Source organism: Prionailurus viverrinus, chromosome D2 (assembly GCF_022837055.1).
Source record: "Prionailurus viverrinus isolate Anna chromosome D2, UM_Priviv_1.0, whole genome shotgun sequence".
NCBI classification, from domain to species: Eukaryota; Metazoa; Chordata; class Mammalia; order Carnivora; family Felidae; genus Prionailurus; species Prionailurus viverrinus.
In genome coordinates, this window is record NC_062571.1 from 14,051,661 (window position 1) to 14,071,042 (window position 19,382).

At 43.9% G+C, this 19,382-nt stretch overlaps 1 protein-coding gene across 3 annotated transcripts in view; it reads left to right on the plus strand.

The window, feature by feature from the left end:
* Nucleotides 1-19,382, plus strand: part of TARBP1 (TAR (HIV-1) RNA binding protein 1) — a 97,085-nt gene that overhangs the window by 45,255 nt on the left and 32,448 nt on the right. For all 3 annotated transcript variants that reach the window (XM_047824995.1, XM_047824996.1, XM_047824994.1), the window contains exons 14-20: nt 3,322-3,483; nt 9,553-9,740; nt 10,169-10,430; nt 10,554-10,742; nt 12,227-12,417; nt 12,845-12,916; nt 14,600-14,720. In XM_047824995.1, coding sequence (XP_047680951.1) covers nt 3,322-3,483; nt 9,553-9,740; nt 10,169-10,430; nt 10,554-10,742; nt 12,227-12,417; nt 12,845-12,916; nt 14,600-14,720 — 1,185 coding nt within the window. The remainder of the gene's footprint in view (nt 1-3,321; nt 3,484-9,552; nt 9,741-10,168; nt 10,431-10,553; nt 10,743-12,226; nt 12,418-12,844; nt 12,917-14,599; nt 14,721-19,382) is intronic.

Below are 19,382 nucleotides of genomic sequence, written 5' to 3' on the forward strand. Positions count from 1 at the left end.
TCTCTAGGGACAAATGTCAAAGGTTTAGAATCAATAGATTGTGAACAAAGTGTGAAAATATGCTTATTTCACTTTTTTTAGAACACTCACTTAAGTACATTTGAAAGCCTCATGAGCAAGTGTGAAAATACAAAAAAGGCAAGTTTTATGCTGCAAGACCTGAACTGTTACGACAGGAAGGCAAAAATATATGGAGAAAAAGCCCGTTGGAGTGGGGTGGGGGGGGGGGTGTTTAGCTTTCTTCTTATTAAGCAGTTGCTCATAGTGGCATTGCTACACATATGTTCCCAAGAAGGTGGTTCATAAAGAAGTAACTCTTTGGGTTTGTTTTGCGTCAATATCACTTTATTACCACCAGTATTACATTATCTTTCCATTAGGGAAATTTTCAGACATACAGAAAAGAAGTATAATGAGCCTCCATGTACCTGTTACAGAACATAACTGTTTTGGTTTGTTTGGAATTTAAAGCTAAAAATAGCTTTAAAAGGGGAAGGACTAGGGGCGCCCGGGTGGCTCAGTTGGTTAAGCATCAGACTCTTGATTTCCACTCAGGTCATGATCTTGTGGTTTCATGAGTTCAAGCCCTAAGTCGGGCTCTGGGCTGTCAGCACAAAGCCCACTTGGGATTCTCAGTCTCTCTCTCTCTCTCTCGCTCTCGCTCTCGCGGTCTCTCTTGCTCTCTCTGCCCCTCCCCCCTTGCATTGTCTCTGTCTCTCAGAATAAACAAACTTTTTTTTTTTTCAACGTTTATTTATTTTTTGGGACAGAGAGAGACAGAGCATGAACGGGAGAGGGGCAGAGAGAGAGGGAGACACAGAATCGGAAACAGGCTCCAGGCTCCGAGCCATCAGCCCAGAGCCCAACGCGGGGCTCGAACTCCCGGACCACGAGATCGTGACCTGGCTGAAGTCGGACGCTTAACCAACTGCGCCACCCAGGCGCCCCAGAATAAACAAACTTTTAAAAGAAAAAGGGGGAAGGATTAATGTGATTTTATTTAACAACCAGCTTTCAGGGAAAAAAAAAGACAGGTTCGTAGTATCATATCAGTTTCCATGGCTGATTTCAAGTTGCCTACGTGAGGCTGTGGAATCAGAGCGAGGGAGGACCCTCGCTCGGCTGCAGGCTGCTCCGGCACACTGCCCCCCCCTTAGGCACACTGCACCCCCCCGGGGAACACTGCATCCCCCCAACATGGGACCAGCAGCTGCCACACCTGAACCCATCTCCCGCCTTCCCGGGTTCCTGTAGAGCACAGCAGTCTGCACCGTTCCATCCGTTCAAGAACCTTACGGTTGTCCATCCCCTCTCTCCCTCCCTCTCCCCCCTCCCTCCCTCCCTCTCCCCCCCCTCCCTCCCTCCCTCCCCCCCCTCCCCCCCTCCCCCCCTCTCCCCCCCCTCCCTCTCTCTCCCTCTCTCTCTCCCTCTCTCTCCCTCTCTCTCCCTCTCTCTCTCTCTCTCTCTCTCTCTCTCTCTCTCTCTCGTGTTTTCAGCCTCTCCTTGTCTCTTGGATTTTTTTTTCATGAGCATTGAAACAACTTAAGAGCCCCTCATCTTAAAGACCCTCTCAATTCCATGGTCCCTTCAGTTTTCCTCTCTTCGTCAGCTTGTTTATAAACACGCCCTGCCACTCTGTTCTCTGGTTTCTGCCTCTTCTGTCACGTGGAAACAGCTGTCTCTAAAGTTGTCATAAACCAAATGGGTGCTTTTCAAGTCCTAGTTTCCTTGACTCCTCAGCCCCGCTGGACACATCAACCACTCCCCCCTGGAAACACCAGTCGTCCTCAGCGTCTGTGACACCTTCCTGTCCTGGTTGTGGCCCCTTCGCTCTGCCGTCACCCCCACTTCTGTTTGAACGTCCGTTCTCTGCTACATAGACTTGAACGTCAGCACTTTTAGTGTTTTTTGTTTTGTTCTGTTTTGAGAGAGAGAGAGAGAGAGAGAGAGAGAGAGAGAGAGCACGAGTGGGGGAGGGGCAGAGAGAGAGAGAGACATACACACACAGAATCCGAAGCAGGTTCCAGGCTCTGAGCTGTCAGCACAGAGCCCGACACAGGGCTTGAACCTGTGAACCATGAGATCATGACCTGAGCTGAAGTCGGACGCTCAACCCACTGAGCCACCCCGGGACCCCAAACGTCGGTGCTTTTGTAAGGGTGGCCCTGGCCCTTATTTTCTCACGCTCCTCTGTTGAGGGAGGTGCTCTAGGCTGCACCCCCAGCTTTGGTGGTGCCAGGGACCCTACCTCTCCGTCTTCACCGCCGGCTGCTTTCCCCAGCCTACCGCCCCGTCAGCCTAGCGCTCTTTGATGGCCCAGTTGCATCTGTCACACTTCAGCCATTCAGAACTGAAGCCCTCACCATTCCCTCCTCAGTGAATGTACCACCATCCGGCCAGTTTCTGTAGCCTCTCACTTAAGAATCCTCCCTGGCACTCTGTCAGTCTCACCCCAGTGTCCGGTCTCCACCAGCTCCTGCAGCTGCTCCTTCCTTTCTGCCCGGGGGCCCGGCCCTTGGAGTGCCTCACATGTGGTGGCTGCTCAGTAAAAACTGATTAAATGGATGAATTCTGTGCTTCCTGGTGTGGTGGAAGGCCTCTGAGGATATCATCCGTAATGAGCACGGTAGTAATCATCAGGGCCACCATTCGGGGCTCGTCCACTTAGCATACTTTCAGTTCTTTCAGAACCCCTGTGACGGGTGGACGTTACCCTCCGCATTGTGTGGATGAGGGATCAGGCCTGCGGAGGTTAGGTCACGGGGCCGGTGGGTGGTAGAGCTGGACTGAAGCACGTGTCCACAAGTCTCAGGTACAAGGCGTTCAGTTCCGCCTCTCCTACACACCAGCCCTGAGATGCTGGGGGAGCCGTGTGTCCTCTCTGAAACTCAGTCATCGTCTTAGGGAGGTGGGACCGCAGCCTTCCTAGTAAGAACAGAGTGTCGCAATCTGCCTGAAACAAAGGCAGTTTCCTTGTTCTGATTGTTATTATTTATGACGTGTTGGCCCTGGGACGCAAGAGTTGGCAGGACATAGTCTCTGCCTTCCAGGGTCTCGTGATCAGAGCGCCAGCAAGAGGAGTAAATGGTGGCGTGTGCTGCAGTTGCGTGAAGTGTGGTCGCTGTGTCAGCACAGGGAAGGAAGTCTTCAGCTCTGCACGGGGAGATTATGGAGGGCCTCTTGGAGGAGATGGCTTGTTTTCTCTTATTAGTATCTTGTTTTACTGCGTTTAAATAAGGTAATTTATTTTCTGTCTGAACTCTCACAGGTTGATGAAAACCACGAGCCCTGCGTGTTAACGTGTTTTGTTGTCTGTCTTAGGTTTCCGATCTGGATCGTTGCCATTTATACCTGATGGTATTAACTGAGCTTATAAATCTCCATTTGAAGGTTGGGTGGAAACGAGGCAACCCCATTTGGAGAGTTATTTCTCCTTTGAAAAATGCATCCATTCGGCATCTTCAAGAGATGGACCATGGACAGGTAATCCTTGATTCAGGGTGTATAGTTCGGTTGAATGAGGCGTACGTAGAATACGTATTTGATTATCATACAATATTCTGACATGAAAAGTGTCCGCTGAAATTTAACTTTAACATAGTATCCTTTGTTCATAATATTTGATGAAGACTGGGACTCCTATCCTAATATTAGGTATATAACAAAGGCGTGGTGACTTCAGTCTTAAGACCATTTAGATACAGATTGTGGATTTGCACTGAGTCTTTGCCTCCATACCAGCCAGTAAGGGACACGTTAATGTGTCTAAATGTATACGATGGATGGTATGTGACATATAACATACATAATATCTGATATATGACATATAACATGTACTAACACATCAGCATCCCCCATCCTTGCCTCTCGACCTCATTGTCTGCCCTGGTCTTACACTGTTTCCTCTCTACTCCTCCCCCAACCAGTACCATTTTGCTGTAGTCACGCTAGGCCACCTCGTAGAGCTTCACGGACGACAAGCACATGCCACATCCTTCCCCATCTAGGCTTTCTGTCTGCTCCTTCCACTGACAATGCTTGTCAGTAATCTGCTCGGTCCTTACAGGGCCCAACTTGGGTCAGTGACTCATTTATTTACCTATTCTTTATGCCTCCATTGTAGTATTTGTCTTTCTTGTTTTGGGAATAACTTATGTGTATGTGTATTTTCCTCTAGATTTTAGTACCTATAAGCTTTTCTTAAACATGGCATAAAACTGATTCAATTTCTTCACTGGTTATGGGTCTGTTCAAGCTTTCTATTTCTTCCTGTTTGAGTTTTGGAAGTGTGTGGGTGTTTAGGAATTTGGCCATTTCTTCCAGGTTGTCCAGTTTGTTGGCATATAATTTTTCATAGTATCCCCTGATAATTGCTTGTGTTTCTGAGGGATTGGTTGTAATAATCCCATTTTCGTTCATGATTTTATCTATTTGGGTCATCTCCCTTTTTGAGAAGCCTGGCTAGAGGCTTATCAATTTTGTTTATTTTTTCAAAAAACCAACGCTTGGTTTCATTGATCTGCTGTACAGTTTTTTAGATTCTATATTGTTTATTTCTGCTCTGATCTTTATTATTTCTCTTCTGCTGCTGGGTTTGGGGTGTCTTTGCTGTCCTGCTTCTGTTTCCTTTAGGTGTGCTGTTAGATTTTGTATTTGGGATTTTTCTTGTATCTTGAGATAAGCCTGGATTGCAATGTATTTTCCTCTCAGGACTGCCTTCGCTGCATCCCAAAGCATTTGGATTGTTGTATTTTCATTTTCATTTGTTTCCATATATTTTTTAATTTCTTCTCTAATTGCCTGGTTGACCCATTCATTCTTCAGTAGGGTGTTCTTTAACCTCCATGCTTTTGGAGGTTTTCCAGACTTTTTCTTGTGGTTGATTTCAAGCTTCATCGCATTGTGGTCTGAAAGTATGCATGGTATGATCTCAATTCTTGTATACTTATGAAGGGCTGTTTTGTGACCCAGTATGTGATCTATCTTGGAGAAGGTTCCATGTGCACTCGAGAAGAAAGTATATTCTGTTGCTTTAGGATGCAGAGTTCTGAATATATCAAGTCCATCTGATCCAGTGTATCATTCAGGGCCCTTGTTTCTTTATTGATCCTGTGTCTAGATGACCTATCCAATGTTGTAAGTGGAGTATTAAAGTCCCCTGCAATTACCATATTCTTATCAGTCCAGGACCAGATGGCTTCCCAGGGGAATTCTACCAGACATTTAAAGCAGAGATAATACCTATCCTTCTCAAGCTATTCCAAAAAATAGAAAGGGAAGGAAAACTTCCAGACTTATTCTATGAAGCCAAAATTACTTTGATTCCTAAACCAGAGACCCAGTAAAAAAAAAGAGAATATCCCTGGCCAATATCCCTGATGAGTATGGATGCAAAAATTCTCAATAAGATACCAGCAAGTCGAATTCAAAAGCGTATAAAAAGAATCATTCACCATGATCAAGTGGGATTCATTCCTGGGCTGCAGGGCTGGTTCAACATTCGCAAATCAATCAATGTGATACATCACATTAATAAAAGAAAAGATAAGAACCATATGATCCTGTCAATCGATGCAGAAAAAGCATTTGACAAAATTCAGCATCCTTTCTTAATAAAAACCCTCGAGAAAGTCGGGATAGAAGGAACATACTTAAACATCATAAGTAGGCATTATGAAAATCCCACAGCTAACATCATCCTCAACGGGGAAAAACTGAGAGCTTGCTCCCTGCGATCAGAACACGACAGGGATGTCCACTCTCACCGCTGTTGTTTAACATAGTTTTGAAGGTTCTAGCATCAGCAATCAGACAACAAAAGGAAATCAAAGGCATCAAAATTGGCCAAGATGAAGTTAAGCTTTCACTTTTTGCAGATGACATGATATTATACATGGAAAACCCGATAGACTCCACCAAAAGTCTGCTAGAACTGATACATGAGTTCAGCAAAGTCGCACGATACAAAATCAATGTACAGAAATCAGTTGCATTCTTATACACTAATAATGAAGCAATAGAAAGACAAAGAAACTGATCCCATTCACAATTGCACCAAGAATCATAAGATACGTAGGAATAAACCTGACCAAAGATGTAAAAGATCTGTATGCTGAAAACTATAGAAAGCTTATGAGGGAAATTGAAGAAGATACAAAGAAATGCAAAAACATTCCATGCTCATGGATTGGAAGAATAAATATTGTTAAAATGTCAATACTACCCAAAGCTATCTACACATTCAGTGCAATCCCAATCAAAATTCCACCAGCATTCTTCTCGAAGCTAGAACAAGCAATCCTAAAATTCATATGGAACCACAAAAGGCCCCGAATAGCCAAAGTAATTTTGAAGAAGAAGACCAAAGCAGGAGGCATCACAATCCCAGACTTTAGCCTCTACTACAAAGCTGTAACCATCAAGACAGCATGGTATTGGCACAAAAACAGACACATAGACCAATGGAATAGAATAGAAACCCCAGAACTAGACCCACAAAAGTATGGCCAACTAATCTTTGACAAAGCAGGAAAGAATATCCAATGGAAAAAAGACAATCTCTTTAACAAATGGTGCTGGGAGAACTGGACAGCAACATGCAGAAGGATGAAACTAGACCACTTTCTTACATCATTCACAAAAATAAACTCAAAATGGATAAAGGACCTAAATGTGAGACAGGAAACCATTAAAACCCTAGAGGAGAAAGCAGAGAAAAACCTCTCTGACCTCAGCCGCAGCAATTTCTTACTTGACACATCCCCAGAGGCAAGGGAATTAAAAGCCAAAATGAACTATTGGGACCTCATGAAGATAAAAAGCTTCTGCACAGCAAAGGAAACAATCAACAAAACTAAAAGGCAACCGATGGAATGGGAAACGATATTTGCAAATGACATATTGGACAAAGGGCTAGTATCCAAAATCTATAAAGAGCTCACCAAACTCCACACCTGAAAAACAAATAATCCAGTGAAGAAATGGGCAGAAAACATGAATAGACACTTCTCTAAAGAGGACATCCGGATGGCCAACAGGCACATGAGAAGATGATGCTCAATGTCACTCCTCATCAGGGAAATGCAAATCGAAACCACACTCAGATATCCCCTCACGCCAGTCAGAGTGGCTAAAATGAACAAAACAGGAGACTATAGATGCTGGAGAGGCTGTGGAGAAACGGGAACCCTCTTGCACTGTTGGTGGGAATGCAAACTGGTACAGCCGCTCTGGAAAACAGTGTGGAGATTCCTCAAAAAATTAAAAATAGACCTACCCTATGACCCAGCAGTAGCACTGCTAGGAATTTACCCAAGGGATATGGGAGTGCTGATGCATAGGGGCACTTGTACCCCAATGTTTATAGCAGCATTTTCAACAACAGCCAAATGATGGAAAGAGCCTAAATGTCCATCAACGGATGAATACAGAAATTGTGGTTTATATACACAATGGAGTACTACGTGGCAATGAGAAAGAATGAAATATGGCCCTTTGTAGCAACGTGGATGGAACTGGAGAGTGTGATGCTAAGTGAAATAAGCCATACAGAGAAAGACAGATACCATATGGTTTCATTCCTATGTGGATCCTGAGAAACTTAACAGAAGACCATGGGGGAGGGGAAGAAAAAAAAATGGTTAGAGAGGGAGGGAGCCAAACCATAAGAGACTCCTAAAAACTGAGAACAAACTGAGGGTTGATGGGAGATGGGAGGGAGGGGTGGGTGGGTGATGGGTTTGAGGGCACCTGTTGGGATGAGCACTGGGTGTTGTATGGAAACCATTTTGACAATAAATTTCATAAAAACAAACAAACAAACAAACAAAAAACATGGCATAAAAAGGCCTAGTGGTTATGAGCACAGGCTTTGGGGTTAGACTTCCTAGGTGTGGATCCTGTGTTTAACCTTGCTAGCTGTGTGACCTTGAGGAAGTTACTTAACATCTCTGTGCCTCATTTACCACCACTGCAAAATGAGGGTTACAGAGTTGATCATGAGAGTTAAAGTGAGCTCATACATGCTAAGACTTTTGAACAGCGTCTGGCACACGGAAAGTCCAGGCTGCTAATTAAAACAGAGAATGTACATGATTGCTTTAATAATGTAGCTTTTTTTTTAAATTTTTTTTTCAACGTTTATTTATTTTTGGGACAGAGAGAGACAGAGCATGAACGGGGGAGGGGCAGAGAGAGAGGGAGACACAGAATCGGAAACAGGCTCCGGGCTCTCAGCCATCCAGAGCCTGACGAGGGGCTCGAACTCAATGGAGATCGTGACCTGGCTGAAGCCGGACGCTTAACCGACTGCACCACCCAGGCGCCCAATAATGTAGTTTTTAAAGTTGTTTTTAGGAACTGTCCCGAAAGAAAATGAAAAGGAAGCCTGATTAGTACTTCAGCATCCTGTCCAGTATGTATTAATGCATTCGCGCCATGAGAGGACTTTGTGAGCTTTGAATGTAGACCAAAATCATGAACCCTATCACAGTGATTCTTAAAAGATGGCTTGTTTTAGTAATTCACTGAATTATGTTAAGGTTAACAGGGACCATACAGACTACAAGTAACACTGAATTTTACTTCTTGTGGTGACAGTGTCGCTACGCACAATTTATCCGTAGAGATAGTGGATTTATTTTACGGGGGGTTGGGGGGGAGGAACGGAATGAGTAGCAGAGAGGTCCTCTCGGGCTGGTAGTATTGGGGAGCCCTCTTTCAGACTCTGAATGCAGCTGTTTTCCGTGTGTTGGATTCTGGCCTGCGCTCCTGGCTTCGGTGGTGGTGGTAGTGGGTTTCCCGTCTCAGTGCGACGCCAGGCTGTGTTGGTTTCCTTCCTTTGCGCTCCTGCCCGTAGAGCATCAAGCGCTACCCGTGAAATCCTCGCATCTGTTTAACCGTCACAGTAACACTGAAGGGTGGATTCTATTATTTCCCCATTTTACAGGTGAGAAAGCTAAGGTGCGCCGTGTCCACAGGCAAACCGGTATCGAGTTCAGAGCCGGGATTCAGACCTCTTCCCGGTGGTTCATGAGTAGCTCCTGGTCGCAGTGCTGTGTCCCCTCTCCCGAGGCAGCTAACAGCTGAGCGGAGGAATTATTTGCATGTACGCCTGGAGCCTTGTCTCCCTTCACACACTCCAGCCAGACAGTGAAAGCGAGACTCCCCCGTAGAAATGTGTCCGAATGCGTGCGTGGGTAGGAAAAAGATGGAGAAGTGCTGCTTCACGTATACTCGCGGGCTCTGTGTGCGGCTCATCCGTCACGGGACTGCTTCCAGGGACCCACCCCCCAAATCGAAGCGATCCAGTTGTCTTCTTAGTCGGAACTGCTGAATTTTTATTGCCACCTTACATTTGTTCACCGCCCATCTGTACGGAAGTGGCGAAGCGAACGAACCTGACGTGCGGTGTCGGGTTCCCTCTTGTTCTCGCTGATGGGCGGTCGCTGGGAGGGGGACGGGAGGGTGTGAGGCGTCCGTAGGCTGGGCTCTCGGGTCCTGCCTGGGTGGGAGTGGCCCACGTGAAATAAGATTGTTCCGTTTCCCCCTCAGGAGCCCACGCTGGGCGCGCAGGTCCAGAGGGTCATTAGCATGGCTGCCTTGGCCACGGTGTGTGAGGCCACCGACCGGACGCCGGAACTGCAGCTCGGCTCTCTGGAGGCTGGGCCCACGGAGAGGTTCCTCTCCGCTCTCCCGCTCAATCACACGCTGCAGAAGCCCCACGCAGAGGAGGAGAGCAGGTAGGCGTGTGCACCCTGGAGGACAGCTTCTACACGAAGGGCGTCTTTCTGCTCACGTTTACAGTTTCAGTTTTGCTTTTAGTCATTGAGATAATGAGCGATGGCCCAACCTTGTTTATCGGGGATGGGAATTTGGAGATGAGGCTGCGTTCAGGATGAGCCCATGTTCTCGCGTTACTCGTCTCTGTTACCGGAAACCCACTGACCCGACTGCACGCGGTTCTCGGTGAATCCCCTTAAAGTGAATGAAAACACCTACCTTCAGAGTTAGAAAACTGAGGTTTCTGTGGTTCCCTTGCTTTTCGGTAGACGGGCTATTTAATAATGACTGTTGAATTTCTCCCCCCGTGAGGATAGTGCACTACATGCAGAAGAAGCCGACACAGACTGGCGGAGGCCTGGGGCAGTGACTTCATCTTTTGTTTCAGTCTTTGCGAAGAATCCTCGTCTTCCCAAGGATGGGGGAAAATAGTTGCACAATATATCCATGATCAGTGGGTCTGCCTCTCTTTCTTGCTGAAGAAATATCACACCCTGATACCAACCTCAGAGGGTGAAATTCTGGAACCCATCCTACCTGCCGTCCAAATGCCAGTAAGGACCCTGCAGGCCGCTCTCGAAGCCCTCACAGTCCTGCCCTCGGATCAGGTCCTGCCTGTGTTCCACTGCATGAAAATTTTGGTTCCCAAGGTGAGAGAAAGTGAGACCTGAAGTGAAGAATAACTACAGAACAGAGATCAGTTTCTGAAATTAAGAGATAATTATGTATTTCTTTTTTTTATTTCTTTCTTTTTTTTTTTTTTTTCCTACCAGCTTTTGACCTCCTCTGAATCACTCTGTGTGGAGTCCTTTGACATGGCTTGGAAAATTATATCTGCTTTAAGCAACACTCAGCTGGTATTCTGGTCTAATTTAAAAGCTTTCGTTCAATTTGTTTTTGATACCAAAGTTCTTAGCACTGCTGCAAAAATCAAGGGCCAGGCATACTTCAAAATAAAAGAGGTAACTTTTTTTACATTGGGGTAAAAATGCATAATGTAAAATGTACCATCTTAAATTTTTCAAGTTCAGTAGAGTTAAGTATGGTCATGTTGTAACAGGTCTCCAGAACTTTTTGAACTTGAACTGGAACTCTGTACTCATGAAACAGCTCCCCTTCTCTCCCTCCCCCGGCAACCACCGTTCCACTTTCTGTTTTTATGAATTTGACTACTTTAGGTTAAAAGGAGGTAACTTTTTGTTTTTTTAATTTGTGTGACCTGTAGCACGTGAGGAAGAAGAGAGTTCTATTTGTGATTACGTATTAGATTTGCTGTTATGTATTCAGTCAGTCAGTATGTATTTTGAACCTTCTTCAGTGTCATGAGTAAGAACAGAACCTGTTAAATGGAAGAGCTGTGCAAAAGGGTAGCCTGTGAACCACACGTGCCACAGAAACTTACTTTGATTCATATAATGCTTAAGAAGTTTTTTTAATTAGTTGCCAACTTTTAAGAATTAGGCAATTTGCATGAAAGTCTGTGTTTCCCTTCTCTTGGAATGCTGGAGAATTGGATGACCTGGCCACTCCTAGGAGCTGCCCTAGGAGCTACTCCAGATAGGGCACGCCCCTTGCATTTCTCCACAACCAGTCCTTGACCATCCTGGAGATCAATGGCAGACGGCAGGTGCCCTCTGTCACCACATTTATGCTGTTGCTTTTCTTTAAAAATTTTTTTTTTTCAACGTTTATTTTATTTTTGGGACAGAGAGAGACAAAGCATGAACGGGGGAGGGACAGAGAGAGAGGGAGACACAGAATCGGAAACAGGCTCCAGGCTCTGAGCCATCAGCCCAGAGCCTGACGCGGGTGCTGTTGCTTTTCTTGTATAAAGGAACAATTCTCTGAATATAACCGTAATCAAAAGGTCTTCCTGGTTCCTGAAGGCATTGGCGTTTGCAACCACTGATACACGGTAGGGGACGTATCGTGGTGGAAGGACGTCATGTCTAGGAACTCGTGTAGACCTTGTTATCCAGAGGGGGAAATGGAAAATGAAGTCCTTTTATGATGCTGCGGTCCCTGCACTGCCTCTCTGTCCTTGCCTGTCCCACAGTACACACCTAGAGACCAGGGTATTTGCTGCCTCAGAGAAGGGAGGGAGGCGGTGACAAAATGCAAAGGAAACTGAAAATATAAAGGGTGAGAGATTTTTCTCCCTTCCATTCTATTACTTTGGACAGTTTTTTCTGTTGGAGAGTCTGGGGAGAATATCACTGTCAGTGAAATTGCATTTAGTTTTATTACCGAGGAATGAAAAATAAGCATTCTGTGATTATCAGTCATCTTGGAAAACTTTTAACGATAAAGAATTTTTAACTTTTTATCCTCTATGGTTAGGTTGAAACTGTCATTGGAAGGCATCAAACAAGTTGTTTTAGCAACACTTTTTTTTTTTTAACCTAAATGGATCAAAGAATAAAATGACCATTGTATTTCATTCCAGATTATGTACAAGATAATTGAAATGTCTGCTATAAAAACTGGAGTCTTCAATACACTGATAAGTTATTGCTGCAAATCTTGGATAGTTTCTGCTTCAAATGTGTCCCAAGTGTCTTTATCAACTGCTAAAAATTACAGCGAACTTGTCCTTGAGGCCTGTATATTTGGAACTGTGTTCAGGCGTGATCAAAGGTAAAAGATACCATTTTCAACCTGTCTTCATTTCTATTAAGTACCTACTTGAGTAGGATTATGTCTTTATTTTGAGGCTTTCAAATTTTTATTTTATTTATTTTTTAAGTTTATTTTCAGAGAGTGAGAGAGTGGGGGAGGGGCAGAGAGAGAGAGAGAGAGAGAGAGAGAGAGAGAGAGAGAGAGAATCTCAAGCAGGCTCCACACTGTCAACATGGAGCCTGATGTGGGACTCGAACTCATGAACCGTGAGATCATGACCTGAGCTAAAGTCAAGAGTCAGACGCTCAACTGACGGAGCCACCCAGGTGCCCCTACTTTGAGGCTTTCAATTAGACAGATATAAAGTATTAGTTAACTTTAAATTTGGGGTTTTAATATTTTCCTGTCTAAAACCTGTTCTTTGTCAAATATTTTTTATGGGAAGACTTATTCAGGATGTGCAGACCTACATAGAAAATCTTGGCCATGATTGTGCAGCCAACACTGTTATAGAAAAGTAAGTATGGTGGATTTTCCGTGTCTTGATATAAATGGAATATTCAAAATTTAACATCAGATGAGAGACATCCTGTGTTTGTTACATTTAATAAGTGTTTCCCAGTGATATCTATAAGATAGTGAAAGAGCCTTCAAAAGCATGTTAGAAATTACATTCCCTGGCTAATATATTTTCTCTAGATGTAAAACTTTTTACTAAAATTTGATAAGCTCAAAAAATGTTTTGAAGATGAAGAAAAAGTGAGAAGAAATCATAGCAAATGACATTGGAAGACATCTTTTTACAATGTTATCACATTCTTTTTTTTTAATTTTTTTTTTTTTTTTTAATGTTTATTTTTGAGAGAGACAGCATGAGCGGGGGTGGGACAAACAGAAGGAGACACAGAATCTGAAGCAGGCTCCAGGCTCTGAGTTGCCAGCACAGAGCCCGATGCGGGGCTTGAACCCACAAACCATGAGATCATGACCTGAGCCGAAGTCGGATGCTTAACTGACTGAACCACCCACGTGCCCCAATATCACATTCTTGATGGGAATAAATGAGAATTTTCTTGGAGAAAAACACATTTTACTGCAAAATCCAGTATAAATAAGAAAGTGACTACGGGGATCTCAAAACCCCAATCCCTTTTCTTTTTTAGGTGGAGGGGTGGTCATCAACATACACATAGTATTCTCTTAGTTTTGGTCACAACTTACCATTTAACAAGTCAACATACTACACATAAAAATAAAATTACTTCTGGAATAGGCCCTAAAGTTTTGATTTCTGGGGTAAGACCGTTCTTATCTAACCTCTGAATTAATTTTTTTAAAGCTTGTCAAGTAGCCTTTTAAAAATTTTTTTTTCACATAATTTTCAAAAATGTGTGTTTAGATGTTCATAAAAAATGCACAAATGATAATTGCATATAGGTATCACAGTGTTAATTATTCCAAAAGTTATAGCTGTTTTTTAAATCACTTGCCACTCTTATATTTAATACATTTTTCATTGTTAATTGTTTAACTGATTTTTTGTTTTCTTGGCTGGTTGAAAGTAGCAATAAAAGTGAAATTTTTTATTTGATGGTTTCAAAATACTTTGGTCTCTACTAGACGAATGTTTTGTTGTTAAAGTGACATTTGCCGACGTTATAACAGCTCTAATGAGCTTTGGAAACATGTATTAACAATGTCACTTAACTGATCTTCCCACATGTGGATACTGAACATACAGGTTGCTCAGAGCGTGCACTGCTCCTGAGTTTGCCCAGCACTCGGAGAACGTGCATACACTGTGTGCACAGTAAAGACGAGTGATCGGGTGTTTGATGTGCGTTCATGCCCCCCAGCAAACAGGTGTCCGTGGTCGTCTTTAAGGAACCATTTCATGAGCTGTGTGATCTGTTCTGTCCACAGAGATCTTACTGACCCAGGATGGGTGGTGTGTGTGCACTGTTTTACCAGAAGTCTGGGTGAATTTGTGCTCATTCGGACCTTCAGTACAGGCTCTCTTTTTGATATATCCATTTGTCATCTTGCGTTATCCTAAACTATGAAAAAGCATAGTCATCAAGTACGGAGCTCCTTAATTTTAGAAATCTTTGGAAGGTTTTGATATTTTGAAACGAATACGTGACCTATTTTTCTGTTTTGAAAATGTATTAACATAGTTTGTCATTTTACGTTTTTTTAGTACTAAAAGAGAAGACCATTATGTGAGAATTTGTGCTGTCAAATTCCTGTGTTTATTAGATGGCTCAAATATGTCTCATAAGTTGTTTGTGGAAGATCTTGCAATCAAGCTATTAGATAAAGTAAATATGCCTTATTTTATACTTTAAATCTTTGTTCTTGATAGCTAACTATGTCAACACGGTAGTATTCTGAATATTTTTTATCAAGAAACAAACACGTTTTTAGTTAAACATTAGCGATTGTCCAATTGTTTGGTTTTAGAGAAGAAGAATATTTTCCCTGTACTTTCTAAACTTTGCTCAGTGTATTTCCTAGTACCAGTCAAAAGCGGTTATGTTTAGAGTCATATATCCATACATTGCTTTATATAAGAAATGGAATAAAAAGGTAAAAAATTTAGGAAGTGGCGTGATTTGAAGAACTGATTTTGGGGCGCCTGGGTAGCGCAGTCGGTTAAAGCGTCCGACTTCAGCCAGGTCACGATCTCGCGGTCCGTGAGTTCGAGCCCCGCGTCAGGCTCTGGGCTGATGGCTCGGAGCCTAGAGCCTGTTTCCGATTCTGTGTCTCCCTCTCTCTCTGCCCCTCCCCCGTTCATGCTCTGTCTCTCTCTGTCCCAAAAATAAATAAACGTTGAAAAAAAAAATTAAAAAAAAAAAAAAACTGATTTTTTTTTTTTGTTTGCAAAACCATTTATAAATCTAGGAGGAAGGTAAAAGGAGCAAAGTTAAATCTAATGCTCTCTTCTGAATTTGAGGCTGAGATAGATGGAGTCCCGGTCTGTTTTGTCACCTCTGGGCCAAGCTGGGTTATAACTGATGGCCATAGCACCCACTTAAGCCACTTGTACTGAAATAACAGTGTTCATCATGCATTTATGTTCTGCAGATAGCAGATCAGCGTCAGGTACAATCTAGGAAGTGGGTTTTTTTTAATGTAAAAATTCCCTTCTTTGCAGTGTTGGAGTCGGTGGGCAGGTCTCTGAAGAAATAGTGTTTTACTGGTTTCCTGAAGGATGAGTAGACTTTAGAGTTGCAGGATACTCCATCAGATAGAACACACAGATGTATCCTAGTGAACACTGATACGTGATATGAGATATAAGAGTGTTTCAAAGAAAAGCAGAATAAGGACAAGGGACAGCTATTTGGAGCGTCAGAGAGGGCCTCTCTGATAGGTGACATTGGACAGAACTCTGGGTGCATTGTCAGTGAGGCTGGAGGACGCCGGGAGAGGCTGGTGTCCCCAGGCCACATGAGGGAAGTGCTGGCTGGAGGTGTGGAGGGACACGAGGATGCCCATCGTCCGTGGGATTCGGCAAGAAGGCTGTCGTTGGCCACCTCTACAAAGACCTTTGACTGGGATGGTGAGAATAAGCCTCGATGGAAGGGCTGAGAAGAAAATGGTTGTGGAGCCAGTGGAGATGAGCAGAGGCACTCTTGAGTTCGCTCTGATGAGAGGGGGTAACGGGATGGTGTCTGGAGGAGGGCGTGGGTCAGGGGCTTGTTTGTATGTTGAAGGAAATGATCGGGGTGGGGGGCGGATGACAGTAGTGGAGAGGCCAGGGTGGTCACACAGGCGAAATCCTCTAGTAGCCGCTTCGCATCCACCAGGCTGGCTCTTAGAACAGACAGACTGAAAGTAGCCACGTTGGTGAACCTTGAAGTCGTTGCCCTAGGTGAAAAGAAGCCCATCATAAAGGGCCACATACTGTGCGATTCCATTTATATGAAGTGTCCAGGATAGGGAAAACTGTAGGGACAGAATAGATTAGTGGCTGCAGGGTCAGGGTGAGAGATCGGGAAGCAAATGCTAATGGGCACAGGACTTCTCTTCAGAGTGATGAGAATGTTCTGGAATAAACAGTGGTGATGGTTGCACAGCTTTGTGAATACACACAAACCCACTGAATTGGACACTTTAAAATGGTGATTTTTATGGCACACGAACTATATTTTTTAAGAAAATCCTTGAATAGTCTAGATTGGCCCTAACGTCCAACAGAAGGATTAGCTTTATTTAAGAGCTGGAAAAGCAAAGACCAAAAAGTTATGTTAGCCACTTGCTCAGGCCCGGGAGTTGTTTTTCGAAGATGAAGAAAACTGAGCAGAGCACATAATACATGAAAAAGGTAATTTGAAAATAAAAAATGAAAGAATAATCCTAGAGAAAGTGAAAAAGGATCGTACTCAGACCGGGGTGGGCTGGGTAGCTGTAGTCCGGAGGGACACCGCGTCCTCCGAGCTGGGGAACAGAGCAGGGGGGCGGCACTGAGTCTGTGTGAAAGGAGGGAACGCCTGACGCCCTTGTGTTCTGGGCCAGGAGGCAGGATCATTTCTAGAGGGAAGACGCAGAAACACGGTTGGCGTTTGAAAACCGAGGTGAAGGTTGAAGTTGTAGCAAAGATCTCGGTTAGAATTAATACACGGTCGTGGTTAAAGTGCCGGAGCCACAGAGGGTGGAATTCCACACCACCGTGTCACTGCTTAGACAACCGTGTGTCTAACGTGTCATCGTAGGTGACACGCACGTGTGTAGACACGCACATCGTTTCGAGTGCATGGACGGATAGAGGGAACCGGAGCAAGAGGATGTGGTGGCCGCCTGGGCAGATCTTCAAGGGCCGCCTGGTGCCACGGAAGACCTGCTTTGGAAAGAGGCGCCGTGAGTGCATCGGGCCCCCACTGCCTGGCTCCAGGCTCACGGTGGCCTGGCCACCCCGTGGGAAAGCAGCTACTGAGCACCTGGCCTTTGCAGCCCGCTCGCTCTTCTTCTAGTTCTTTAGGCTTTACTGAGGCCTGTGTAGGTAGCTCTCTGCTTACCTTTTACTGGGAACTTGCAAAGATTTAGTCGAAGTAGCTTCCAAAGTGAGCCGTTCCTGGCCCAGTTATCAGCGATGGACAGTCTTGTCGGGTCTGACATTCCCCCCAGCACACATCATTTTGAAGCCAATCCCAGACATGAGTTTTATTTCTAAACGTTTCAGTATGTATCTCAAAAAGATGAGAATTCTTTTTTTAGCCACACCCACAATACCATTTTCACACCTGAATTCATAATGCCTTAGTATTATCAAATAATCCAGTCAGTGTTTAAATCTACCTGATTGCTTTACATTTTTGTCAGTTTGTTTGAAACATGGCCCCATATAAGGTCCATTCCTTCAGTTGGTTGAGATGTCTCTAATGTCCTTTAATCTACAGATACCCCTCCTCATTCTTTTTAAACTTGAATGTATTTTTTGCAGAAAGCGGATTGTTTTCATTGTAGAGACTTCCACAAACTGGATTTTGCTGTTTGAATTTCTGTGGTGCCATTTACAATGTTTTTCTGACCCCTTCATACAAGATGGTATTGAGATCTAGAGCCTTGATCAGATTTAGGTTTGATTTTCCTTTTGGGGGTAGAGGTGGAGCAAGAGTGTACATCCATCAGGAAGCTTAGAGTATTTGGCTGTCTCTTCTTTTGGGATGTTAGTCATTGATGAATTGTCTCATTCCATTAATTCTTTCAAAATGGTGATACTCTAATTGTTTTATTCCTTTTTCATCTATTGGCTGAAGTTCCTGTGTACCCAAAATGAGGTATTTAGATACCCTGAGATATGTTTCCTATAGGAAAGGCAGGATAAATGCTTGCTTTTTTCCTGTTACTTACCAGTTTTCAAAATAATGAACTAAATTAGCTTCCTAGTGTATTCTAGTTTCTTCTAATGGTGATCAGTGATGTATTTTATTTTATTTTATTTTATTTTTTAACTTAAACATATTGGTGTGTTTCAGTCCCTTATCCCAATTTCGGTCAGGTAAAAGAGAAAATCTGAGAATATAACTTAGTGTTGGGTATATTACATTTGAGTTGCGTTGGGGCCTCCATGTGAAATTACCCAGTAACAGACAGGAGTATGATATTTGGGAAAGAAATGGAAGCCATCCTACCTGGTGATAGCTGAAACTTTGAAGACAAGAACGTCTAGGAGGAGGCTAAAAATGGGAATTTAGAAAACACTGACATTTGAAGTATGTTGATAGGAAAAAGAACCAGAGAAAGATCATGAAAAAGAGGTCTGAGAAAGGAGAATAGAAGCAGAATTAGATGGTGCTGGCCTGGTGTTGCTAGTGTTCTTGACTGATCTCATTTAAAACTCTTGTCTACAGGGGGCGTCTGGGTGGGTCAGTTGGTTAAACATTGACTTCAGCTCAGGTCATGATCTCATGGTTCGTGAGTTTAAGCCCTGCACCATGCTCACTGCTGTCAGCTCAGAGCCCGCTTCAGATCCTTGTCCCCCTCTCTCGGTACCCCTCCCCCTCATGCTTTGTCTCTCTCTCTCTCTCTCTCAAAAATAAACATTAAAAAAAGAAAAAAGAAAAACCTCATCTGTAGAAAATTTGGCATAGAAACCTCTGAATTTGTCCATGATTATAACCTTTAATCTCAGAGCACAAGTTCAAACTCAGAGCCTCTTCTTTTCCACCACAAGCTGTGTCTAGGGGCTGTTACCAGTGGCATCCACTGTAGCTGAGAGCAGGTGGGGCGCCGAGGAGAGAAGCTGGGAGGCATTTCTGAGATTTTGGAAGCCCACTGGGTAGGGCCGGATTGCAGTGGAGTGAAGGGGTAGCGGACACGCACGAAACGCAAGAATAGTACTTTAAAAAAACTGATTTGATGAATCTCTGAAGGAAACCCAAGGACCTTTCTTCCTCGGATACGAGAAGATGAAGGCCGGAGACAGAAAGCGGAGTGAGGAAGGTTGAAGGATTGTTGAAGTGGGAAAGATCACATGG